The 25,833-nt window shown below is 31.4% G+C and overlaps 6 protein-coding genes across 6 annotated transcripts; 2 read left to right on the forward strand and 4 right to left on the reverse strand.

The window, feature by feature from the left end:
• Window positions 1-2,708: 2,708 nt before the first annotated feature.
• Window positions 2,709-3,245, reverse strand: LOC142545096 (gibberellin-regulated protein 5-like). Its single transcript, XM_075652070.1, has 3 exons — window positions 3,165-3,245; window positions 2,998-3,088; window positions 2,709-2,905 (listed from the first exon to the last, which is right to left on the reverse strand). The coding sequence occupies exons 1-3, from the start codon at window positions 3,243-3,245 to the stop codon at window positions 2,724-2,726; spliced, it is 354 nt and encodes a 117-aa protein (XP_075508185.1). The 3' UTR covers window positions 2,709-2,723.
• Window positions 3,246-4,043: 798 nt separating this feature from the next.
• On the forward strand, window positions 4,044-5,186 carry LOC142544541 (2-C-methyl-D-erythritol 2,4-cyclodiphosphate synthase, chloroplastic-like). Its single transcript, XM_075651582.1, has 2 exons — window positions 4,044-4,204; window positions 4,802-5,186. Exons 1-2 carry the CDS (start codon window positions 4,070-4,072, stop codon window positions 5,036-5,038), a joined length of 372 nt encoding a protein of 123 aa, XP_075507697.1. The 5' UTR covers window positions 4,044-4,069; the 3' UTR covers window positions 5,039-5,186.
• A 1,432-nt stretch (window positions 5,187-6,618) lies between these two features.
• On the forward strand, window positions 6,619-9,234 carry LOC142545317 (1-aminocyclopropane-1-carboxylate synthase-like). The gene is made up of 4 exons (XM_075652431.1): window positions 6,619-6,925; window positions 7,039-7,170; window positions 7,266-7,426; window positions 7,932-9,234. Exons 1-4 carry the CDS (start codon window positions 6,755-6,757, stop codon window positions 8,932-8,934), a joined length of 1,467 nt encoding a protein of 488 aa, XP_075508546.1. The 5' UTR covers window positions 6,619-6,754; the 3' UTR covers window positions 8,935-9,234.
• Window positions 9,235-10,329: 1,095 nt separating this feature from the next.
• On the reverse strand, window positions 10,330-11,828 carry LOC142545318 (heavy metal-associated isoprenylated plant protein 39-like). The gene is made up of 3 exons (XM_075652432.1): window positions 11,581-11,828; window positions 11,105-11,180; window positions 10,330-10,825 (listed from the first exon to the last, which is right to left on the reverse strand). The coding sequence occupies exons 1-3, from the start codon at window positions 11,587-11,589 to the stop codon at window positions 10,500-10,502; spliced, it is 411 nt and encodes a 136-aa protein (XP_075508547.1). The 5' UTR covers window positions 11,590-11,828; the 3' UTR covers window positions 10,330-10,499.
• A 2,265-nt stretch (window positions 11,829-14,093) lies between these two features.
• LOC142545319 (putative polygalacturonase) lies at window positions 14,094-17,131 on the reverse strand. The gene is made up of 6 exons (XM_075652433.1): window positions 17,029-17,131; window positions 16,592-16,927; window positions 15,525-15,645; window positions 15,248-15,422; window positions 15,080-15,150; window positions 14,094-14,984 (listed from the first exon to the last, which is right to left on the reverse strand). The coding sequence occupies exons 1-6, from the start codon at window positions 17,059-17,061 to the stop codon at window positions 14,248-14,250; spliced, it is 1,473 nt and encodes a 490-aa protein (XP_075508548.1). The 5' UTR covers window positions 17,062-17,131; the 3' UTR covers window positions 14,094-14,247.
• A 5,624-nt stretch (window positions 17,132-22,755) lies between these two features.
• LOC142544542 (protein SPIRAL1-like 5) lies at window positions 22,756-23,893 on the reverse strand. Its single transcript, XM_075651583.1, has 2 exons — window positions 23,460-23,893; window positions 22,756-23,356 (listed from the first exon to the last, which is right to left on the reverse strand). The coding sequence occupies exons 1-2, from the start codon at window positions 23,700-23,702 to the stop codon at window positions 23,267-23,269; spliced, it is 333 nt and encodes a 110-aa protein (XP_075507698.1). The 5' UTR covers window positions 23,703-23,893; the 3' UTR covers window positions 22,756-23,266.
• Between the last annotated feature and the right edge of the window lie 1,940 nt (window positions 23,894-25,833).

A 25,833-nucleotide genomic window follows, 5' to 3' on the forward strand; every position in this document is an offset into this window, starting at 1 on the left:
TTTTTTAAAAAATATAACAAACATGATAGTATGAGACTAATGTATTTGAAATGTTCTGATAACATAAATTAGATTAAAAGTGATGAGCTTTTAATTTTATTTTTAAATAAAACATCCGATTTTAAAAAAAAAATCGCATAAAATGCAGATTTATACAGCAACACCTACAAGCGCGTTTTTGTAAAAATCGAGACAGTGAATGACATCTTATAGAAAATTGTATGAAATCATCTTTTATTTTCAAATACCTTATCTTAAATATTAATAGTATTTTAACCTTACAATGTCAATCATAGAAATAAATATATTAATTTACTGATGACTTGACATGCTTGTGAATGTATTAAAGTTTTAGTTAACTACCTGTGAAATTCCAATTATCGACAAGGCGGAAACATACACGAAAAATAACATGAAATGGGAAGTCGCGGCGTAAATTTTTTTTAAAAAAAGTGTTTTTATTAATTATTCCACTTCAACTTGTGAATAATGTGTTTTAGCAATGGAGGAAGATGTTGATTGGTCATTTAAGTTAATTATTAACATAAGCATTTAGATTAATGAAATACTCCATTTTTATTTTTAGGAAAGAAGGCTTTTGTAAGTAAATTAAATAGGTCTTTTGTGAGACGGTCTCACGAATCTTTATCTGTGAGACGGGTCAATCCTACCGATATTCACAATAAAAAGTAATACTCTTAGCATAAAAATTAATATTTTTTAACGGATAACCCAAATAAGAAATATGTCTCACAAAATACGACTCGTGAGACCGTCTCACGCAAGTTTTTGCCAAGTAAATTACGATGATCGACTTTATGCAACAACTAATTCGGTGTTTAGCAACTTGCACCCTTCAGTAACAATTTTGTCACACTCCACTTCTAAATTAATTTTTTGCCACATTCCACTCTCAAATCAAATTAAATCAGTCATTTTGTAGCTTTTTTTTTTAAATTTTTCTATTGAAATATTTTCCCACATATCAAAATGAAGGGGAAAACTTATTAAATAAAATAAATTGTTGAAGCAGTTATTTAATAAAATGAATTTTGATTGTCCAAACTTTTAAGTCTAATAGATATAATTATGTAAGATAAATATATGTATATATATATTTATTCTCAAGCCATCAGTAAAATAATTTAAAAGTAGAATTAAAAAAAATCATTGCTATTATAAAATTTATTTTCTAAACGTGAAAGTATAATTTATTTGTGACCAATTATCAACAAATTAAAAATTTGAATAGAATATTAATTTTAAAGGCTAAAAAAACTGATTCTTTAAATTAAATTATTCTCTCTGTTCACAAATAAGTAAATCTAGCAGATTAAAATATACATGCTCATCGTCGAATTCAATTGCTAAAATATAGCGAAAATCCATTTGAAAAATAATTTAAATGTATACTACTTTTATTTTTAATACTAAAACACTTATTACTAATATAATTTTTTTACCTATTTTTTGTCGGATGCACGTATGCATTTTCATATCTTATCAATGACTATCTTTTCAAGAAATTTGAAGATACTTAATTATTGGAATTTTTTGATTGGACAAGAATTTAGATTTTAATTGTACAAAAAACTTCTTTCTTAATTTGACTTTTTATTACTTAGCAACCAAAAATTAACAAGGGGATGTTTTGACTGGATCATTTTTTAAAGTGCATTTGGAACATCGTCGTAGTTAAATCTCTACTCTAAATTGAAATTAATATATTAAATTTTTTTTAGTTAAGCATCTTTCGATCAAATACTTAATTTTTATTAAATTCTCTTCCCAACTCCCACAATCTTCTTTATTTTCTGACATGTTAAACATATTAAATTTTTATCCTTTTCAAATTCTAATAATTTATTACAGATAAATTATTAGAATTTTTTTTTAATGATAATCGTTGATTTTTATTCATTTTTTTATATTGTTCTATTATTTACGTAAGAATAAAAAAATTATCCGACAAAATTATATCTATTGATTTTAAAATATAAGACAATGAAAACTCATATTATTAAATAATTCCAGTAAAAAAATTATTTTAATTGAAAATTTTGCTCTTTTAATTGTAATTTTTGATAAAAGATTATAATTCAACTATAAAATGGTGCGATTGATTGATTTAAAAAATATGTCAACCCTCGTTACGTGTTTGATTCCATAACATTATTACATGTTCCCACAATTACAAAGGGATTTTTACATTCATCTTCGTTGTTTTTGTCACTTACTTCTTTATCAAATGTAAAATCATAACATGCACGGAAGATGTGTATCAAAATTCATTAAATACGGATATTAATGTGAATGCAAAAAACCATTTTATAAATATTAATTAGCTTACCATTTTGAAGGAGCTAATACTCATTAAATTATTTAGCATGCTAAAAAACGTTTTAAATTAATATCGCATGACCCTATTTAAATATAATAATTTCAAATTATAGTATGACATCTCATTAAAAATCTGTCACTCAGTTGTTCACGATCCAATAAATAAATTATAAAATAACTCGTGATTTTATCGATATTAATATAAAAATAGTTGTGTTATTTCGAATTTTTTTTCAAAGATATCAATAATAAAGCAAGGACAAATAGAGAATGACAGAGTCGATTTATTTATTATTGACAACTGTATCCCAAGCCTGGTACATTTTTTTTTTTATTATGGTTTTAAATCAAATTCTGAGAACAAAAACCACTCTTGGAAAGCTTCAAGGGCATTTTGGTTTACCCTCTTTTGTTTTCCAATTGTTGTAACAAGGACAACATTCTTTGTTTCCGTAAGTTCCCGGCGGCACGCAGAGGCACGTGTTGCAACATTTGTTACAGAAAAACAAGCATGGCTTCTTATGTGATGTTGCCGAACATCGACGCTCGCATTCACTTCCACATCCTGAAATTTTTTTACATTCAAATAAGTTGAAAATTTTTTTAATATGAAAAACATAAAAAAAGAAGGTCAACCGAAATTTTGTAGGAACTCACGATTTTGAGGCACTGGACATGTCACTTTTTGATTTGCTGCCGGAGAACTAAGGGAAAATGGAAGAGTGGATTTTGATTCTCCTCCATCAGCCTAACATTGTCAAATATCATAAATTTAAAAATCTTTATTGGATTTATTTTAGTGGGTTGAATAAAGTTTTACTTGCCTGTGCAGTTCCAATTATTGATGAGGTAGAAACACAAATGATGAGAAGTAACATGAAATGAGATGTTGAGGCGGAAGCCATTTTCCTTTTTTCTTTTTTTGGCCGCTTCAACTTGTGATAGTGTAATTAGTGTATTTTAGTTTGAGGAGCAAATGCATGATTATATAGAGGAAAAAAGGTTGATTAGTCATTTATGTTAATCATTGATATAATAAATGTTTGGTAAGCATTTGGATTTATGAAATTCCTAGTTTTTTTGCTATGGAAAGGACACTTAAGTATTTTTTATTTTTTTTTGATTTTCTGCGATATTAGTTAATATGCATGGCAAATCAATTTATATGTATAGTTTAAAGCAAAGTATAATAAATTCGACTTGTGCTTGTTCTTTTATGTCAAATACTTTTCGAAAACAAAAGAACAATTAATTATTGATTTATTTTTTTACACCAATTATTTATATGATCATGTATTGGTGTCATACCTCATACTCTCAACGATTGAATTTTACATTGTATTCATCTCAGAAACAATATTTTTCATATAAAACTTATCATTTACTCCATAACTACCATATGCAATCCAATTTTCAAAATAAAAAAATTTACACATTATCTAAATAAGCTACAGATATATTTAATATGATTAATAGTTGCATCATTGTTTTTTATTTCACTTACAATTTACAAAGTATAACCAAATAATCAAAAATATTTTGAATATAGACGTTCTTAATTTTATAAAAAAAATTAAATAACCACAAAAAATAATTATATATATATACATATATATCTATATTTCTGTACTATTTTATTAAGTTTTTTTTATCACATTTTAGTCTCAATTCTAATCACATCTACTGAATTCCTGTAACTACTGTTGCAAAAGTTATCATTGATGTAGATATGCTTCTCGTACTGCATTGTGTTGTTGATGCGATATTGGGGGCATTGGGTCTTCCAGATATCGGACAGATCTTTCCCGACACTGATCCTAACTGGAAAGGGGCAGCATCTTCTTCTGTTTTCGTTGAGGAGGCCGTGAGTACTCTGTCTCTCCTTTGTCATTATTGAAATAAGTGGCAACGTTTGGTTATGTTTTTAGTCATTTAGTGAATGTCTTTGTTTTCTGAAAACAAAAATGCGTTTGATTTTTCTTATTTCCCAAAATGTGATGGGTGATGGTTGTGTATATTCGATGTTTCAGATTTTCGTATAGATTTTACACTAGAAACAAAGATTAATCTTTGACAACTTTTTTGGTTTTAGCGTATGCAACATCACAATAATGTCCATTTTTTTAAAGGAGTATTATCTATTAGCTAGTTGCCGTTTTAATTTTCGCAAAAAACATTATCTTGGAGTGGACGCCTGTATAAACAACATCCCACATACACATACTCGTGGTTAATGTCTTTCAGATTAATTATCATGATCATTTCATAAAATCGATTGTCTCTCAGTATTTTTGCACATCATGGATCAAGAAAATGACTTTACCTAGTGATTCACTACTACATTTTCGACAAGCTTTTTACTGGCAAAACCTCTCCATTGCATAGTAGGTGTACTGGTGTTTTAATTTAAGGAAAGATGGTTTTGAAATCTAATTTTCCCTGTGAATTTGGTTCTTGCTAGGTTCGACTAATGCACGAGGCGGGTTATGAACTTGGTAACTTGGATGCCTCTTTGATTCTGCAAAGGCCAAAAGCTAGTCCTCACAAGGAGGCTGTTCGAGCCAATTTGCGCCATCTACTCCGTTCGGATCCTTCTGTTGTCAAACTCAAAGCAAAAACCACCCACAAGAAAGTTGATAGTCTTGAGAAGAATAGAAGCATCGGTTTCCACACAGTGGTTCTACGTATGAGGAAATAATACACTAATCTTCTTCTTCTTCTTCTTTTTTTAAATTTTTTTTTAATCGGTAATATGCTCTCCCTGAAGTGTATGAATTTTGTACATTCGATGAGCTTTCTCATACGTCCTTGCTCTTCTCCCAGAAATTACACAATTGCTTAAAATATCAATTTTTTCTTAAATTGTGTTTTTGTATGATCATTCACAGTAAATACACATATGTTTTTTTCCCAAGTTTTTTTTAAAAGAACTTATGTTGTTTAATAAAAATATTTTAGGAGTTTTTTTACTTCTCCAATTAAACGAACTCATCTCAAAATAAAAATTAAATAAAGCAATTAATAAATTATATTATAATTATAAATTAATCCCAAAAGAAAAGAAAGGGCGAGGAGCGCCATGTTGAACAAAGAAAATGAATTAAATGTCATTTGTTGGCCGAATGGTCAGGTCAATAATATAGTCTAGTCTAGTCTAGGTGCCGATATGAGCCACCTTACGTGTGGTTTTTTTTTTTTTTTTTTTTTGGATCTCAATTATTTTTGACGTGTGTGATATACTAATATTCACTCTCAAAAATAAATATTCATATTCAATAATAATTCCTTTCAAAATAATTAAGTCAATATATGATTTATTCATTTTCCACATGCCTTTTCTTTTCCTATATATTTTACGAGTTTGGAGTTTATGATGAAAATCTCAAACACTTGGTTAAGAAAAAAAGGTCATTCTAATTTATAAATTCAGAAAAAATCGTGAAAACTTATTCATTATTAAAAAATCTTCCGAAATGGTTACAGATTACAAGCAGATCCACGTGGAGCCCGACTTATGGTGTCCGTACGAGAATCAAAAATTTTTTAAAAAAAAAAAAAAAAATTCACCCAAGAAGTCGGAAGTAGAATTCGAGGTCGAAGTCGGACCAAATGTTTGACTGACCATATTCTTCATTTTTATGTCCGAAAACAAAACAATTTATTACGAATTTAATTTTTTAATTATGTTTTGAAGGTGACTTTTCAACTCTACTTGGCTACGTGTTATTTTGGAACTACACAAAATTTTGGAACTACACAAAATTTTGGAACATTAATATATTATTTCTTTTTTATCAATTTACAAATTTATATTTTCAGTTAACCTGTTACTTAAATAACACTACTTCACTTTTTATTATTTTAACGATAAATTAAATAATATTTATTTCCAAAATAGTTTAGTCTTATAAATCCATTAAATTATTTACTCATTTTGTCACAAAATAATTACAACTTTGCTGCATTATATGCTGTATAACTGTTAAATTATTTGATTACTCAGCATATTAAAAAAAAATTCAGGCAATTCAATGTACGTATTATTAGTTTTCAAAATTCAAATTTTACTTTGACTTCTTAGCAGTCAAATTATATATTAAACAATAATCAAAACATGGTTTATGACTATAAAGTAAATTCAAAGCCGCCAAAATGTTTCCAGTTTAGGGTTCTAATTATTCATTTAAGATTTAAAATTGTGATGTGTTCTTCATAGGAAGCTTCGCATTCGAAGAACAAATTATGGCACGATATATACTATAAATATGAGCCCATTCCACATCATAGAAAACATATATTTCTCAAACAACTCAGTAACAACTAACAAATTCATTCATTCTTTAGTTATTTTATTCGTTATTCATTTGTACAACTTTCCCCAACTTCGTAATTGAAGTTTTTGGATCTGAAAATAATGGAGAGTATGTTGAAAAATCAACAACAATGCTTATCCAAGATTGCCACCAATGACGGGCACGGTGAAAACTCGGCGTTTTTCGACGGCTGGAAGGCTTATGATATGAATCCTTATCATCCGACCGAGAACCAAAATGGGGTTATTCAAATGGGATTAGCAGAAAACCAGGTAATTTTTTTTTTTTTTTTCAGAAAAGGAAATATCTTTCTTTCTGCATTATCTGCAAGAATATTAAATTTTAGTCTATTTGTATCATAATTTATTTGTTCTTTTTCTTGTAGCTTTCATTTGATTTGATCCAAGAATGGGTTATGAACAACCCAAGGGCTTCAATTTGCACTGCAGAAGGTGTAGATGAATTTAAGGATATTGCAATATTTCAAGATTATCACGGCTTACCAGAATTCAGAAATGTACGTAATACAAGCAAGCCCATTCTTATTTGATTTTTTGACAATATTATCATTAAATCTACGGATAATATAAATTTGAATGGATGGATTTGCAGGCTGTGGCAAGATTCATGGAGAAAGTGAGAGGAGATCGAGTCCGATTCGATGCAGACCGTATTGTGATGAGTGGAGGTGCAACAGGAGCTCAAGAAACATTGGCTTTCTGCTTGGCGGATCCTGGTGATGCATTCTTGGTGCCAACACCTTACTATCCAGGGTATGTATGAATTTAGTTTATTTCCAGGATAAATTTACGTTGCTAAAAAAAGTGATGGATAAATTTTAGTAATCAATTGTAATAAAAATCAAGAATGTTCCCACTTGCACATTTATGGACCAAATTAGTGGAGGAAGCATGATAGCTACTCAATGTTTTTATAATACAGACCCTCAAGTTTACTTTCCAATAAATGACAAGGACACGAATTTCAATGGGATAAGGATGTAAATTAACATGCACTTGAGTGAAAGGGACTCCCGATTTAATATATTTTTAGTGATTACTCTTATTTTTAAAGTTGGTACACTTGGTCCCCTCTCCTAAATTGATATTTTATTTTTTTTTTTGCTTTTCCGTCCAACAGATGTGAACTGATTTTTGCAAATATTCAAAATCGTGAAAAATGAACTGAACTTCAAGATTCTTTGCATTTAGACCTAAAGATGATAGATTTCCATATCATGTTACTCTACTCTTTAACAAATTCATCAACATCATGCAGAAACGATCGAGATCTAACATGGCGAACACGAATACAACTATTTCCCGTCGTCTGCGACAGCTCCAACAATTTCAAGATCACCCGAATCGCCTTAGAAACCGCGTACCAAAAAGCTCAAGAATCGAGCATCAAGATAAAGGGTTTACTTCTAAACAATCCATCAAACCCTTTAGGCACAGTACTAGACAGGGAAACCTTAACAGACTCGTTAAACTTCACCAAGGAGAAGAAAATACACTTAATTTGTGACGAAATTTACTCCGCAACAGTCTTCAGCCAGCCTGGTTTTATCAGCGTAGCCGAGATAGTCCAAGAAAACATAGCAAGCTGCAATCTGGATCTTATCCATATTGTCTACAGTTTGTCTAAGGATCTCGGTTTCCCTGGATTCAGGGTCGGTATCATATACTCATACAACGATGCGGTCACAGATTGTGCAAGAAAAATGTCGAGTTTTGGGCTCGTTTCTACTCAGACACAGCACCTGATAGCTTCTATGCTGTCAGATGACGCCTTTGTGGAAAGATTCCTCAAAGAAAGCTCAAAGAGATTAGCCACGAGGCATGATTCGTTATGCGGAAAACTAGCTAAAGTTGGAATCAGAAGTTTGAAAGGAAATTCCGGGCTTTTTTGCTGGATGGACTTAAGAAGGCTGCTTAAAGAACAGACTTTTGAGGCAGAAATGGACCTCTGGAGAGTGATAATCAATGAAGTCAAGATCAACGTTTCGCCCGGTGCATCATTCCACTGCTCCGAGCCCGGATGGTTTCGAGTTTGTTTTGCAAACATGGATGATGAAACCATGATGGTTGCAATGAATAGAATACTTAAATTTGTGATACAAAGCAAGGGAACCGAGGCAAATAATACTAGGAAACAATGTCGGGGAAGTGAGCTTGAAATCAGCTTATCTTTTAGGAGATTGGATGAACGTTTGATGGCTCCTCACAAGATGTCTCCTCACTCGCCTATGTCTTCGCCTCTAGTTCGAGCCAGGACTTGAGCAGCACAGATCTTCTGCCACATTAATTGTTCAGTAACATAGACATCAATAAAACAAGGTAGTTTAGGCATTTTTTTCCTAGAAAAAATCAATTCTTTTAAAACCCATTTTGCACACGCCAGAATTGGCTTAAAATGGGATTCAGCTCACATACACGTGGGCATAAATATATGTGTGTGTGTTGTATTTGTACTTTCCCACCCCTTCTCTTTCATTGGATAGGCATTACTATTGTTGTAATCTAAGCTTATAAATGTTTTCATCAGAAACTTATAGCTAAATCTTCACCTGCAGCAGCTATTTTCCTCTTATTTAACGTTTTGATTTGTATCCGATGGAAAAAGTAAATTGATCGATTTTTTTTTTACGGAATTGGCGGATAATCAATCTTTACCATTTTCACCAACAAAGCATTCAGAACCAAACGTTATTAAAATGAGAAATATTAGGCTCACTCTTGCCATATTAAGTATTTTTTAAAATTGGCCTGATTGATTTTGTTTATCGTGTAATAATACGAGATGTTTCCGGCTTCGTAAAAGCCATGCATTTCTTCAAGAGAAAAAAGAAGCTATTTTGGCAGTAATAATTACATCACATTATTTTACTTTTTTAAATCTTTTTTTAAAAAAAAAAAATCATTTATTCGACCAATGATCCTTGTGGAGCTAAGATAGACTTGACTTTTGAAATATAAAACAATGGATGGAATAAAAAACCAACTAAATCTATTAGATTAAAGGAGAGTGTTAAGCCGACCCCCGATTTGCTTTTCAACTTATTTTCTTGATTGCCCCTATTTCCAACTTTTTATATTTTTTAACCAAAAATACTTAATAAAAACAAATTTGCTGTACAAGCACGCGAGCCGTGTAAACAAAATAGAGCAGAGACCAAACCGTCCGCTGAATTGAAAATATCTTAATAATTGATTTTATAAATAAATCGTGCAACTTGTACTTATTATAATATATATGTATCATTAAAATAAACACGGCAGCACCGTGTCACACGTCACTAGGATAATGACGTGTAATTTTATTTATTTATTTTATTCGTATTTGAAAGAAAGAAACCAAATTAATTTCCTTTAGCGTCACCCGAATTATTATTTTCTTATTTTTTCGATATACTCAATTTAGTTTTACTCGATCCCAATTCTTAAATTTATTGAAATTACAGATTAGTAAATTAATTAATTGGATACAAAGTGATCAAAACCTTAAATAATATTTTTAACATAATAAATAATAAATTTTTCATGAGATCTATTAAATAGTAAATCTGTGTTTAAATATTGTAATTGCAAGTTGGATATTACACTGTTCAGATTGGATAAGACTGACTGATAAATTCCCTAAACAAAAGACTGATAAATTGTCACAACACCAAATGTAATCGACACCGCAAAAACCTTTTCACACATTTCAAACAAAAACCATTTCTACAATTTCCTCAAATTTATTCGCACTCTACAATATGTGACATTCGAAAACTGAGAATTTTATTACACATCATTCTATATATCCATTATTTTCGTTTTTAAGCAAATTCACAAATGAAAACTAACAAATAACACAGGAGTTTGGGTTTTCTTCTGCGCTATAGTATATATGTTGTGGTGCATAATAAGGATAACCATAATTATTATTATTAAAATTCATATATTGCTTCATTAACTCGGCCATTTTCTTTTCTTCTTCATTTTTAGGATCATCTTTCTTCCCGCTGTCTTTACTGTCTTTCTTCTTCTCTGGTTCTTTAGCTGGCCCCACTGTCACTATTTCAGTGTGCCAAGATTTTCTTAATTTGGCCACCACTTGAACTGGATCAATGTCTCCAACCACCGTTAGTTTCTTGTCCTTCATGTTTATGGAGACAGATTCAAGTCCTGCGAAATAATAATCATAATTCTTCACGGAATTGCCTTCGGGCCGAAATATTTGGATTCCAAGAAGTATTTGATAAAAATAACTGTCTTCGATATTGACAAGTGGATTTATCAAAACAAACCAAGATACGATGGTTCAAGAAAGATATTGGTGTTACTGATCTTTGAATTAATGTATAAACTTTTAAAATATACTTTTGGACCTCGAAAATACAGTAGAATTTAAATTGAGTGGGAGATGAAGAATATAGATACACACTCATATATGTATGTACATACCAGGGAGACTAGAAACTGCCTTCATGGCCTTCTGTTTATCTTTGCCATCCTGAAGTTCTAACGTCAACACCACTTTCTGCAGGAGAATAATCGAAAAAAGTTAATCAAGTACTGTGAAAAAACCTGCCAAATTCCCAAAATTTAACTACATCAGTTCGATATTATGAAATATCTGATTCATTTAGAGAGACCATCAAAGTGAAAAGGATATATATTTCAAAAAATAATCAAAGCCGTAAAAGGTAATTAAAGAACTAGGATTTTAATCTACTTTCAAGAATACCTCACAAATTTTGAAACTGAGAATTCAAAAAACACCAACATAAGAGAACCGGCGGGGACTTTTATATGAAATTAAGACGATCATGGATGAATATCCAAGTAATTTCCAAGAATAAAATATGCAAGATATCATCCATACAAAATAGATATTAAATTATTAGTAAGTGAAAAACAAAAGGGTAGGAAATTATCACCATAGCCATCTTAGTCTGGTTGAGAAATATCTGGAGAACTCGTTGTGAAGAAATTTGAGAGAAACTATGTGTGTTTGTTGTAGAAATTACTGAGAAATTTCTTGGGGGATTAGTACGTATTTAAAGAGATCGGAATTGCAAACACGCATTTAGCGTACTGAAAAGTCCGAGTCTAACTGAGTATCAAATGGATCGAGTCTACCATCGAGAATCAAAGAGTTTGACTAGAAGACTTTTGCGTTTATATTATTATTCGGTTGTGGGGAAGAATTTAAGCCAATGATTGGACATGTGTTATGTAATTTTTGGTTTCTGGAAAAATGATTCACAGAAAGAAGAAGTTTTTCTCCTTCTTTTAAGATTGTTAGTCTTTTTTATATAGTTTAGTTAAAGTAGGAGATGATAAATGTAAATTTAGTTTTGTATTAGATTGACAGATCAAAATAATCCTTGGACTTGAATGGTTTAAAAAAAAAGGAAACAGGATACACGTACGCGACAATTTCTTCCTAAAATCATAGCTTTGTGAATACGATAATTATAATGGACGACCAACATCGTTTAATTCTCTCCGGAGGGTCAAAAAATCAACCAAATTAGTTATCATAAATGTTCATTCAATGCTCCGAAATCTCACACCAACACGGCAACACATATTTCATAACTAATAATTCTCTTTTGTCACATAACAATTGTATTATATTATTTAAAACAAAAACTTGTACGAAACGATCTCGCAGGTCGTATTTTATGAATATCGATAGAGTTGACCCATATAACAGATAAAGATTCGCGATATCGTCTCACAAACGACCTGCTCGTTATTTAATAATCATTGTATTTTCTTTTCATTAAACATTAGAAAAACAATTGGCGGTTTGGTGGGGGAAGATTCTTTGCATCTGTTGATGACTTCATATGAGGCTGCTTTTTACAATTGATTGATGATTTAAATAGTTAATTTGTCCTATAATAAATATTGAAGCAATAAATAAATGTTTATTGTGGCTTTGGGTGTTTTCGAGAAGCACTAGTAAATAGTAATATAAATCCTCAAATTATTGATAAATAATGACAATAATAAAGAATCCATAGAAGGATCTAGCACGATATGCTTCTCTTGTTGGTGATGGCGACCACTTCTCTTTGAATTTATCGGAAGGCATATTGATATTGTTTAAAACCTCTAAAAAAAAATTGATTATAGATATTTCTTTCACAATCCACGGTTTAAATCTTCTGAACCAATTAATATCTACGGTCAACAAAAGTCGGCTATACTAAAGAAATTATATCTCAGGACTTCCACTCCAAGAAAAATTCCTTCCAGGTTTCCTGCAAATGAAATAGTTTTTCATGCATCTTACACTGCTGTTTGATCCATTTTACTAGTAAACATTTCACATCTACTCTTGTTATTGGATGATGTAATCCGGGTAAATCAGGTGAGCAAAGTCGGGACAATCTATCAGATTATGATATAAGTGTTGTGTTTATGGAAATGAGCAAGGAAATATATATGTGATAAAGGTATATCTATGTAATATGACATCGACTGTGACCTGCAGACAAGAAGATGAACTTGTGAATGGGCGCCGGAGCCACACTGATGCTTAAGTCAGCAGGTGAGGAAGAGTAAAATGATTGTATACGTGGTGATATTCGTGAGTGCTTGAAAGTTCAATATTCCAGAATCCGTAAATGAGAAGTATACCTGAGGAGGAAATCCCATGATTACCTTGATTTCAGTGTGCACCTGTTAAGTATGGTAAGACGGCTGTCCATACCCTACTTCTGATGACTTCTCTGACACGCCAAACTCATGTCGTTCTGACAAAAATGATTGCCAAGCATAAGGTAGCTCATACTGATGCACTCGAGGTGGTGCATTTTTCGAGATAGCTCGGGTAAAAGTTCCTGGAGGATTGCACGGAAGCCCGGGCTCCTGATTGCTTGAAGAGAAAATATCACGGGCATCCCCACGCCCGGTTGCTGAAGAAAGTAGTCTGCATATTGAATTGATTTGGGCTATCCATTTAGTTTCCCGGGTCATCCATGACCCGGGCTCCTATGGGGTATCACGGGAGAAATCCATCATGTAGCCTTATATACAAACTCACTCCCAACTCGACACAGAACGTGTTAAAAACATAAAGAGGAAAAGAAGCAAATGATATTTTAAAAAAAGACTAGCTATGAGAAAATGAAGAAGAGAAAAAGGATCTTAGCCACTGGAATACTGGGAATTTATGATAATAGTGGATTTAGTTATTGAATTTGGAATTCTGTAGCGATGGAGGTTGAAGAGTAGATAATGGCAGCGGTAGACCGAGTGAGAGCGGAAGTGAGTCATCGGACGCTGGAGTTGCTCTGTATTGGAGTGGGCTGCCACTACAGGTTGTTGGATTGTCATAATAAACCCGAATATATGTAATGGGGTGTTCAGTTAAATTTTAAATATTTATTTAAAAGATTGTCGTTATGATGAAGCAGGATATTTGTAAAACAAACACTTCTTCAAGATTTCTTTCACTTTATCCAAAGAGATTTGATGGGCTCAAGGCTACTCCAATAATCAAGCGGAGGGTGACTTACACGTACAATCTTCATCTTAGACCCCAGATAAATGCAATTTGTCTCAATAGCCTGAAATCGTAACTATTCCGATCACACACGTCTAATTACATGACCATCTAACTTTTTCTTACGTCTGTAACAACATGATCGAACTTCAAGATTATCAATAGGCAAGTCGTCCATCGGAAAATCACAGGATGAAACATACTCCTTCCCTTGATCTGGTAGCTTATCACAAGGCTGGGGAACGACACCATTCGAAACTCCTTCAACATTCGTGCAGTTCCATTGAACTTTTTTCGCATTTGTCGCCAACTGAATCGTAACATTAGATATACAAATTCCTGTGAATGGATCGCCTGGAATCCCCTCTAACCTTGCAGCCATAGTCACATTTTCGGCCACCATGTCCCGGTAATTGATGTTCTGAATCACAGGAAGTGCATTCGGGTCATAGTTGTTGTCTGCGTGGGAGCCATAGTTCCCAGTCATCCAGAACGCCCATTTCATGGTTTTCATCGTCATTCCTCGTACGTATATGTCCTTAACATATCCACCTCTGCCGATTGCTGTCTTGATCCTAACTCCCGATTCGGAATTTACGGCAAGAATGTCTTCTGCCCGAACATCCTGAATTCCACCAGACATTTCACTGCCTAATGCAATCACAGCACTGGTTGGAGAAATGCAGGTGAGTCTTCGAATGACTAGTTGTTTTGTTGGCATACCAAAAGCTATCCCATACTCATCCCAACCGCTCTTTACTGCAACACAGTCGTCCCCAGACACGATGTAACAGTCCTCGATCCGAGTATTTGTGCAAGAATCTGAAGTATTCAGCACAAACTATATACATCAAAACTCGTTTTGTTAGCGTATTTCATTGCAAGGGACGCACTTTGAGTTTGCTCTAATCACAAACCTGGATTGATACCATCGGTGTTTGGAGAATTGACAGGCGCGAGAATTGTGATGCCTTGGATTATAATATTGCTGCAATTTTCGAACAAGAAATTTATTTTTCTTCATCAATTCATGTTTAGCAAGAGCATCATATTCAAGAAAGTCAAAAAGCGTTTATTTTTCGTACGTGCTATATACAGGATGAACGTTCCACGAAGGCGAGTTAACCAACGTCAGGTTCGATATCATGATATTATCCGAATACATGATCTCAATAAGATAGGGCCTTGTGTATTGCAGTTCTCCCTTGTGGAATTTGTCCCACCAAGATTGACCTTGCCCATCAATGGTGCCATTATCGCCTGCGAATGGGATCGAAAACCTCGTGTCACAGTTCAAAATTTGGCCGTCTTAACTATATATTCAGTCTATTTTAGAAGACTGTCTTGGATTTAGACTCTTGCCTGTTATTACTACGTCAGTTAGGTTGATACCAAAGATGAGACTGATGTATCTTCCGCCTGGGGTGTCGCGTCCGTGACCATAGGATGGGAGGGCTTCTATCACAGTCCATTCACTTTCATCCTACGTTAATTCATATTGGATGAAAATTGAGGATATTGATCACTTATTAAAAACACTATTCCTTATCGTGCAGTGCAGTAGAATTCTCTTTTGCTTCCTTTGGTTGTGCTACCCATGCCTTGAAATTTAGTTTAAACAATATAAAGCAAATTTAACGTACTGTCACGTTTGTGGCCTGTTCCAAGCTAAGTTCGACTCAGATTTTTTTTTAGGAAATCATAATATATTAAGTTAGCAACCCAAGTCTTGTTTTACAACAGAACACAAAAAAGAGAGGAGAAGACTCACTAAAGTCACTCCGAACCATATGCGACAAACCAAAAAAAGTTAGTACGTGTCCTACTTGATTAGCCATCCGATTAGAGAGCTGCGCAATACATCTGGAAGCTTGTGAGGGAAGACGTTGGATGACAGAAACTATAGGAGCAGTTTGACTCAGAATCTTGTTATGAATGAATTTCTTTTCGTGTTTGATGTATCAGTTAAAAACATTAGAACTTTGACATAGGAATTAATTAGTTTTTCCTGTTCTAACGAACGTCACACATTAGTTAGTTTTTAAACCATATAGATCCTAATATTTGACTTTGTAAATCAAATCATTTCATTGACCAGCTTTTCGAGGCGATAAGATGATACTGCGATCATGCTTCTTACGGTGAATATTTATTAAATTAATATGCATTTAAATGACCCATTAGCAATGTGATTAAAACTAATCTTTATATATACATATATATATACATATATATATATATATAAATTCATGTTTTTGGTACGTGGTGACACGATCATTTTGACATCTATCTTTGAATTTTGAAAATTATTGAACATATTGTAGTTCTTTTCTTAATTTATTTTTTGTAAATAAAGCAAAATGCAACCGAGAATATGCCGGAGAAAACAAGATAGGAAGAAGAAACACTGTGAGCCCTGCAAATCAAACCTGGGATGCAAGAAGAACAGCGTCTTTGTGCAGAAAAAGGGTGAAATGGCTGGTGATATTGAAACTTCCGGTCAACCATTTCCCCGGAGGAACGAACAGCATCGAGCCGCCGTCCGATTCGAACTGGCTGAGATAATCAACGGCAGCCCCAAAAGCCTTCGTATTCGACGTCGTTCCATCTCCCACACCTCCGAAGTCTGTTAACGAAACACTGTGAGCCCTGCAACTTAGTGTGCGATACTTGAAGTCATCCCACCGCCGATGAAGATCTCGACCGTTCACCAAGTTTGATCTCACCAGAATAGTGGCAGCAAGAACAAAGATTGCTTGAATTACCTGATGAGGAGTACATCAAAATTGGAATGCTGAAATGGGAATTCATACGGACACAGTTGAATTCATCAGAGAAATTTTAATGAGAAAAAAGAAGAATTCACCTTAAAGCTCGTTAGAGTTCTTGGAAACTCCATGTTAACTGTTGGCAATATTGTCGAGAAGACGTGCGATTATATAGGCATCCTCCAAAAGACATACATACATACATATATATATATATACATACATACATATATATATATATATATATATTTGCAGAAATGTGATATTAAAATATATAAATAGCAAATATTGTGATTAAAAGCACGATCTAAAAATCTTAAAAAAAACGCTCAATCGAAAATTAATAATATTTTAGACCATGTGTTCTTAAAAATTAGATATCAAACTTCATAGATATCAAAACTTTTCACAGAAAGAAAAATCGGTACAATTAATCCTTAAAATCACTATTCATCTAAATATACAAATACAAAAAAAAAAAAAAAAAGAGTATAATTTGTCACCTAGAACGTAATAATAAATAAAAATATAATTTGTTACCTAAAACGTAATAATATGAGAAAGGAAATGTAAAAAGTGAATAAAAACTAAAATATGGCATAATTAGTTTTTAATAATATATATTGTAACATGAGATGGGTAAAATGTCCATGTAAGAGAATTCTTGGATGGGCAAAACATGTGGATGCAACGAAAAGAGATGGGTAAAGTAAAGAGAAGTGCAAGAAACAGTTTCAGCCCTATTCACGTTTTCTACTTTCTCAGTAACTGGTTTCAACTTAACAACATAACGTAAATTATTTATTATTTTAATCATTAGATTAAAATTTATGCAAACGAATTATCTCGTTTGTGGATGGTTAGTTGAAATTACTGCCTCGTGGTACGCAAAAGATTTGATTCTTACAAATAATAAAAAAAAGGCGTGACTATACATAATTATATTTGATGATCTTACGATTGGTTGCGTTATCAGAATGCTTAATGAAATCAGACTAAGTATCGAGGTCATGTTGCCGACCGCTGTCTGGGAGTAAAATTCACTCAAAACTCGTTAACAAGCAAAAAAAGAGTATGGAAGCTAGGAAAAGTATCTAAAGTGCAATTTGAACTAATATTCATCATTTTTAAACTTTAAGAGAGAGATGAAGAAAATGTGCCTTAGACTCCAAAATTGAATGAAGTGTCAATTTTTATTAGCTTTAAGAAAAATGATACGAGAAAACCCAACTTATGAAGGATGAACTTGAAAGGAAAAATAAAATAAAAGGGAATTTTAAAATTTTAAAAATAATTAAAAATAATTAAAACAGAATTCACAAATTTAATATCTTTTTATCCTCTTATTCTTTAAAAGTTTTCAAGGACCTTCAAATGTTCCATTTTTTTTCCTTTAATAATTTTTTTGTGGAGTTTGGTTCGGCACAGAAATGTGTTAGGTTTTATACCATGCCCGGGAAAAAGTTTCTATTGTTATTATGAGTAGATCTATTGTGAGACGGTCTCACGAATCTTTATCTATGAGACCGGTCAACCATACCGATATTCACAATAAAAAGTAATACTCTTAGCATAAAAAAGTAATATTTTTTCGTGAATGACCCAAATAAGAGATTCGTCTCATAAAATATGATGAGACCGTCTCACACAGTTTTTGACTCTTGTTATTTTTGCATCACTCTGGCCACTAGTAAGTAAAGATAACATTTATTGTCCTAAGCAGGTGTTTAACAAGAAAAATGGGTCCAACCCCAATCCAAATAACCAAACATTCCTGTCATAAAATTAATTAATTCAAAATATAAACTTCACATAACTCAAAATTTAAATTTTTTTTCCGATAAAACATTGTCTTTTTTCCAAATATAAGTATTTTATATAGTTGTCAAGTGATGCAATGAGGGCTTGGAGGAACATGTAAATAGAATTTGCTTTTTGGTTCCCAATTAGATAAATATATAATATATCCCGTGACTCGTTCTTTAATTTGTCACACGCCACAAATTACAAATTCAGACTCCCACCAATCAGAGCACTCACGGGTGGATTTGTGCACTAGTGGATGGTCACCAACGGGGGACCATGCACCATAATAATTATTGCCTACGAATGATAATAAAATTATCCTTTATTGTAAAAACAATATAAACACCAAAAATAAATAAGGAGTAATGTTTTTTTCCATATAGTAAAAATCAAAACTTATACTTTTAATTTTCTTTAATTGGAACATTTGTTAACAATAAATTTTTTTGTTTTCAATATAAAATTAATCCGATAAAAAATCGCTCAACTCGAATCTAACCAACATGTACTTGTACGTACTGAATTTATATATTTCGATCGGTCTCCGGTTTATAAGTTCTTGTGATATAAAATTATTGTTTGTTAATGTTCTTGAATTTTTTATACAAGAAATCATATTGTTAATGAATGTTGGTTCACTGGCAAATGTGAGTGTGTTGTTAATTGGGCCTTCGTTTAAACCAATTAGCCCATACAGACACAGAACATTTGTTATATTGGGCCAGATACTGCATTATTTGGGCCTATAGGGAAGAACAATTGAAATTTATTATTATTACAATTTAATCAGTAACTAAAGCTACAATATCTCATACCTAAATGAAGCCTCTTCTCAATTTTCTCAGTTTAATGGTCGAATTAACTGATTTCTTTTCTACATTATGTTGTTTTATTTAAAATTATAAAAAAAATATGAAATAACATAACTTTTAACATTCGAATCTCATTCTCTGAAGTGTAAAAAAAAAAAAAAAAAAAAAATTCTCAAGCGATCGTTTTAAAAAGTAATTTTTTAAAACTAAAAAAGGTGAGTACATAATTACATTTTGTTCCACTGCCCAAAACGAAAAAAAGAATAATTAAAGAGATTCCTTGGACGTCATATTAAAGTGCGTATTAATTTAATTGTAGCAAAATCAAATAAAGTTTTTCAAAAATAGACACATAACAGCTCCATGATAAGATACTTACAATAATTAGCGGCCCGACAAACACACTGTTTATTTATTAACTTAATGGATGATGTACGTGTTTGGTTGATATAAAAAAACTAAGGCAAAAACTTATGTGAGATGGTTTCACATGTTGTATTTTTGTGAGACAAATATCTTATTTGGATCATTCATGAAAAATTATTACTTTTTGTACTAATAGTATTACTTTTTTTATTGTGAATATTGGTAGGGTTGATACGTCTCACAGATAAAGATTCGTGAGACCGTCTCACAAGAGACCTACTCTAATCAAAAAATAAAATAATGATTATATGACATCACACACGTACACACACATATATAAATTAATGTAATCAATGTATATATACACGCCTAAGTAAACATTTGCAAGTATGATATACATCAACTATTCTTACAATTAAGATTTCAATAAGAACAAACATGAGTCATAGTTGTTGGAGTAGTTAATCGTTTCAACAATGATCATGAGTTTGAATTTCATATAATCACTTTCTCGAGCAAGCATGTCACACATAGTTTGTTCAATACAATTTAACATGACTAGTGTGATGTACATACTACTATGTCAGCTCGAAAATTTACACAATGTATACACAAAAGTAGATGTTGTGTGTTTCATCGCCATGAAAAGATAAATAAAAAAGATTCCATTACAAATGAGTAAAACCTAAATTACTTGGTACTTTTAGGGAGCACTTGACCTGGTATCCTGCACAAAATTTTAAAATACTTTTTATATTTTATATGTGCACTATAAATATTTATGTTTGGTGTCACACTTTCCGTTGTAGTGCGTATATATAGTAATCCCACAATGCATACAAAAGAGCAAACATGTAGGAGGTAATGTTGTGCCACTTTTTCCCTAAATCTTACACACATTTTATTTTGAAAATATTCTACACAAAATGATGATGATGATGATGATGATGATGTGTATGTAAAATGATGATGATGATGATGTGTGTGTGTAAATGTGTAGAATATTTTCAAAATAAAATTAATGTTAACAAAAATTATGGAATTTTCTCTTCGTTTAGTCATATTATGGAATTTTCTCATCATTAGTCACTCTATATTTTATATATTACAAAATCTAAATAAAATTTCTCTTTTAAATCGAACAATTCTTCTAAATTAAAAATAATTTCGTGTTAATTGTTTAGTATTATATGATCAAACTAAAAATAAAATAACACATGCAACATGTATACATCTTTTACTAGTATATATTATTGTAGGAACTTAAATAATAATAATAATAATAATAATAACAACAACAACTTGGTAATGAGTGAATACGTCACATTTACATATTAGGAATTGTTATGTATTAATAATTAAATATGTAAAAGATAGAATAACTAATTCTATTCTCTAAAACACTCCTTTTTTTTCTTTTTTTCTTTTTTTTCAAATACCATTTTCCCACATTGCTTCTGTTTTTAATGAGAATAAACATAACATAGAAAAAAAAACTCAAATATGACTAGCTAAAACGTACTAAAAACTTGTGCATTGAGAGAACGAGAATTTAAATATATCTTTTAAAAAAATTAATAAATAAATCTATTGATTTAATTATTCTTAACAAAGGAATTGCTTGTTTCCCTTTGCTAGTTGTGACTTTTTATAGACACAATGTTTCCAAACTTTCAAAATTCACTAGCTATAAGAAAACATGGCTTCAAAAATGAATTTCTTAATTTAGTAAACTAAAATATTAAAAATGTTCCTTTTCTTTGCATTCTTGTGGAAAATAATTGAATGATAGAGCTCATAAAATGATCAGAAACAATAATCTGGACTTAGGAAGAAAACAATATATAGTTAGAAAAATTATACATTAACTTCTGACTCCTTTCTACTTGAGAGGTGAGATCACCCCTACTTGCCTCTGCTGGATCGCCCCTTAGCTTAATCTACATCAGTCTTGCTCGAATATATCCCAATGTAGGTCTCTCGAGCCACCGAAACTTAAAGTTAAACTCCTGAAAGAGAGGGTGGTGGTCCTCACTCCTCTAGCTAGCCAGTACCTGTTCGGTTCTTTTGAATAATATATCTGGAAATGTCCGTTGAAGCTGAAGTATCCTAATGCTTCCATAATGCAAGTGGATACGTTCTCTTTTGTTTGGGTATATAAGTGCTATAAAATTCTTCTAATTTCTTAAACATGTAATGCTCGATTGGAGCACAATATATAAATATTATTTTCAACCTCTTACCTACTTATTCTCGTATCTTTCCTGATCATTATGAGCTCTAATTTCCTCAAAACTCCATAGCCAAGATGATTCCACTTTTTATATCCATGTGAATCACTTTGCCACCTCAATTGATCTTAAACTATATGAATGCGTGTGTGTATAACATGACACTCTAAATCACAGAACTTTCTATACATCACTGTATGTTAATGAATATATTTCGTATATTCGACTTCCTTTCCAAATTATTCTTGACTAGCGCTCGGTCCCTCAACAAAATATGAGTTGGATTAACAATATTATCTCGGTGATCATAAAACCGACCTTCAACTCGTATTCGGACTATACTTCATACCTACTGGAGAAAGTACCAAGCAAGGAATGAGCAGATCGTCAGTTCCTTGGTAACATTTGTATAATTCAAGCAAAAAAAATTAGAATCCAGTTCGGATACCATTAGCGCTTCATGTGGCAATCATTGTTAGCAGTTCATTCAAAAAATTAAGTTAAGCTATTTCATATCTCGTGCAGTACTTGGTGCTGCATATTATATGGCATTCATATATTCAATCAAGTTGTAAAGTCCAATTTATATGAAGGATTATAAGCATTAGAAAAACATTCAAAAACGAGAAATTATTTAAAGAAAAACAAGTCTAGTTGTGCATATATCATTACAACTTTTACATATGATGTAAACACAACCAACACAACTCTCGCTTAATGACAGATTTTACATGCACTTTAATTTATTGTATTCCTCCAAAGCAAGCTACCTCCAAACCTATATATATATATATATATATATATATATATACACACATATATGAAGTAATTTGGACTGCCAATTGTGGAACATACTATCATAACATTTGAAAACATTAATTTTACCACATTTGAAAAGGAAAAAAGGGAAAATTCACACTTTGAACAACCAACACACGCCAAACCCTACAAACCCTAACCTAAATTTCACAGAATTACCTTCTGTCAGAAATCAAGTCTCACATATTTATTAATCCTGGGGACAGAGTGTGCATTATTCATGACATCAAAGAAACACGTACATGTCAATACACCCTTGTTTGATCTTGGGTAAAACAAAGGATTAACAGATGTTGAATCCTTTACACCATATTTCCGGACTTGTCTCCAAACAGATACCCTAAAGATGAATCTCCACCTGGAGCAGATTTGACCTTTGTTGATGGACGACCCTATAATTGCACAAATATGAAAAAAAAAAAAACGAAATGGGATTTTAAAAAAAGTAAATATAATTAAATAGTGTTCGATCTTTAAAACTATCTATGTACTTACAGTGATGAAGTTTCCTGAATTTTGGCCCTGAACCCTAGGATAGTTGTTGGATATATTAGCTTTGTTCTGAGAAGATGGGGATGCAAGATTTTCTTGAGGCTTTTCGACTTCTACATCAATCCCATAAGGTGGCAAAACAGCCCCCGGAGATGGCGGCGCCACATCATTTTTCTTTTTGTCATCCGTACCAAAGAGATAGCCCAGAGAACTCTGCCCACCTCCATAGCTTCCACCTCTTTTCATAATTGATTTCTGTATTAATGAAATAAATCTTCTTGGAATATATATGATTAAGCGGGAGGAGGAGAACTGGGGAACCGAGCCTATATTTATAAATAATAATTGAAGATGAGATGGGAGAGTTTATTCTGTGCGTTGGAATTAATGTTGGCCGTACAAGATTGGTCGTCGTTCATTGTTTTGCACAGTTAACTTGAACATTAAAGTATTTGGTATGTTTTTAAGAGCATCCGATGCATTTCATATATATCTATCTATAAAAAATAGTTTATTTGAAACACATGTACATTAGATTTTAATATAAAAAAATATACTTTTTAAATGTACTTAATGTTTTTATAAATTTAATTATATATGTTGGAATAATTTTTTCTATCAAATATTATGTTTGAAATTTTCATTTATTATATTTTCTTTTCCATAATATAAGGGTGCATTTGATTCTAGAATATGAAAGGCAAAATCGGAGCATAGGTTATCTATTTTTTGTGTGTTTTTCGTTCTACGATTTTGGTCATCTATGTTATCAAATTTCAATATTAGTCTTGTATTTTTCAATTTTTCTCAATTTTGGTCATTTTTAATCGGAAGTGCTTATGTTGTATTATACAAATCAGTACCGTATTTGAGTTTCAATGGCGTCGAATCAGCGCTACATCGGAAAAATGATTAAAATTGTCTAAAAAAATAAAGATAAAAGAATAAGACTGAAATTTGAGACAAATATAGATGACTAAAATCGCAAAAAGACGTTAAACATACATGACAAAAAAAATTCCCTAATTAAAATAATTAAATTCATTATCTCCTTTCTTATATCTGTTGCGAAAAAGGATTATAAAGCTTATAATTAAGTTACATGATCAATAGCATCTATTAACTTGTGTGAATTTTTTTCATAAAGCAAATGTGGATACTTAGAGAGTGTTTGAGAGAACTTCTATGAAGTACTTTCTGAATTCTCTGTAAAAGTGTTTTGGGATGTCCGTGAAAACCAGTTTCTGCTTTAACTTTTAAATTTTTAATCAAAAGCTAGAAGCATGATTGATATATTTTTTTCCGTTTATGTTTCTTTGTTAATGGTTTAAAGTTACAATTTGACATTTGAATCTTTAAAAATGTATCATATTCCACAATTACTCTCAATTTTTATAAATATTTTTGGAGATTTTTTAAAAAATTTTAAAAGTTTTAAATAAAATTTATAAAATTTAAAAACATATTTATTACAAGCTTATTTTATATTTTAAAAATCATTTTTTATAATTTAAATTTCCATATTTTTTATATTTTATGCATTTATAAAAAAAATTCATTTGTTATAAAAAAATTATTAACTTTTATATAAATTGTTAAGCATTCATGTTATAAAAAGATAAATTAATTTTGATATAAAATATTAAAAATGTAATAATAATTATATAAATATGTTGTTGATGGTCTAAGTACTAAAATTTAGATAAATTGTTGTGTGCAATAATTGTCATTGCTGGATAAAGCAATCAAAATGTGGTGTTTGAACTACTATACGGTTTAAAAGATTTGAGTTGCACTATTACCACTAGTTATATCTTTTAGTAAAGCGACAAGCGTCCGGTCCTACAATTGGAATCGAATCCAAAGTTACGTGTTCGATTCTCATTGATTGCAAAGAGTGTAATTATTGAAAGTGAGATTATTAGGTGCAATAATTGTCTCTGTCGGATATATCAATCGAAACATGATACTTGAACTGTTATGCAATTAAAATTTTGAGTTGCACTGTGACCACTAGCTATAACTTTTGGTAAAGCGAAGTGCTCAGTCCTACTTAATTAAAAACGACAAATGGATGCTAAGGATATTATTGTACTTTTACCAAAAAAAGAAAAGCTTGAAAGCAATTTTGATACCAAACACTCAAACTTTAGTTTGTATTGATTTTATTATTTTATCTTCAAACACTCCATATTTTTTCTTCTTACCTATTTTCAAAAAATCTCTAGAATAAACATTTTAAAATAAGCAAATTTACATGAATAAGACACAAAAAGCTCAATTGACAAGACTAAAATTGCAATTTCTTCCATGTGACTATAATAAAGTTACAAGAATTGAATTCAGAAATCCAAACCGGAGGAAAATGTTTGAATAT

This window comes from Primulina tabacum, chromosome 5 (assembly GCF_025594145.1).
Source record: "Primulina tabacum isolate GXHZ01 chromosome 5, ASM2559414v2, whole genome shotgun sequence".
Lineage (NCBI taxonomy): Eukaryota > Viridiplantae > Streptophyta > Magnoliopsida > Lamiales > Gesneriaceae > Primulina > Primulina tabacum.

Bases quoted from the DNA above. Each gene is read 5' to 3' on its own strand.
- LOC142544541 (XM_075651582.1), top strand. From the start codon at position 4,070: ATGCTTCTCGTACTGCATTGTGTTGTTGATGCGATATTGGGGGCATTG. The intron at 4,205-4,801 runs GTGAGTACTCTG...GGTTCTTGCTAG, and splicing joins CTGTTTTCGTTGAGGAGGCC to GTTCGACTAATGCACGAGGC.
- LOC142545318 (XM_075652432.1), bottom strand. The intron at 10,826-11,104 runs GTATGTACATAC...ATTATTTCGCAG, and splicing joins GGCAGTTTCTAGTCTCCCTG to GACTTGAATCTGTCTCCATA.
- LOC142545319 (XM_075652433.1), bottom strand. From the start codon at position 17,061: ATGGAGTTTCCAAGAACTCTAACGAGCTTTAAG. The intron at 16,928-17,028 runs GTGAATTCTTCT...ACTCCTCATCAG, and splicing joins GAACTCTAACGAGCTTTAAG to GTAATTCAAGCAATCTTTGT. The intron at 15,646-16,591 runs GTTTGATTTGCA...GAATTAACGTAG, and splicing joins CTGTTCTTCTTGCATCCCAG to GATGAAAGTGAATGGACTGT.
- LOC142545317 (XM_075652431.1), top strand. From the start codon at position 6,755: ATGGAGAGTATGTTGAAAAATCAACAACAATGCTTATCCAAGATTGCC. The intron at 6,926-7,038 runs GTAATTTTTTTT...TTTTTCTTGTAG, and splicing joins TGGGATTAGCAGAAAACCAG to CTTTCATTTGATTTGATCCA. The intron at 7,427-7,931 runs GTATGTATGAAT...AACATCATGCAG, and splicing joins CCAACACCTTACTATCCAGG to AAACGATCGAGATCTAACAT.
- LOC142544542 (XM_075651583.1), bottom strand. From the start codon at position 23,702: ATGAAAAGAGGTGGAAGCTATGGAGGTGGGCAGAGTTCTCTGGGCTAT. The intron at 23,357-23,459 runs GTAAGTACATAG...GTGCAATTATAG, and splicing joins ATTCAGGAAACTTCATCACT to GGTCGTCCATCAACAAAGGT.
- LOC142545096 (XM_075652070.1), bottom strand. From the start codon at position 3,245: ATGGCTTCCGCCTCAACATCTCATTTCATGTTACTTCTCATCATTTGT. The intron at 3,089-3,164 runs GCAAGTAAAACT...TGACAATGTTAG, and splicing joins CAATAATTGGAACTGCACAG to GCTGATGGAGGAGAATCAAA. The intron at 2,906-2,997 runs GTGAGTTCCTAC...AAAAAATTTCAG, and splicing joins ATGTCCAGTGCCTCAAAATC to GATGTGGAAGTGAATGCGAG.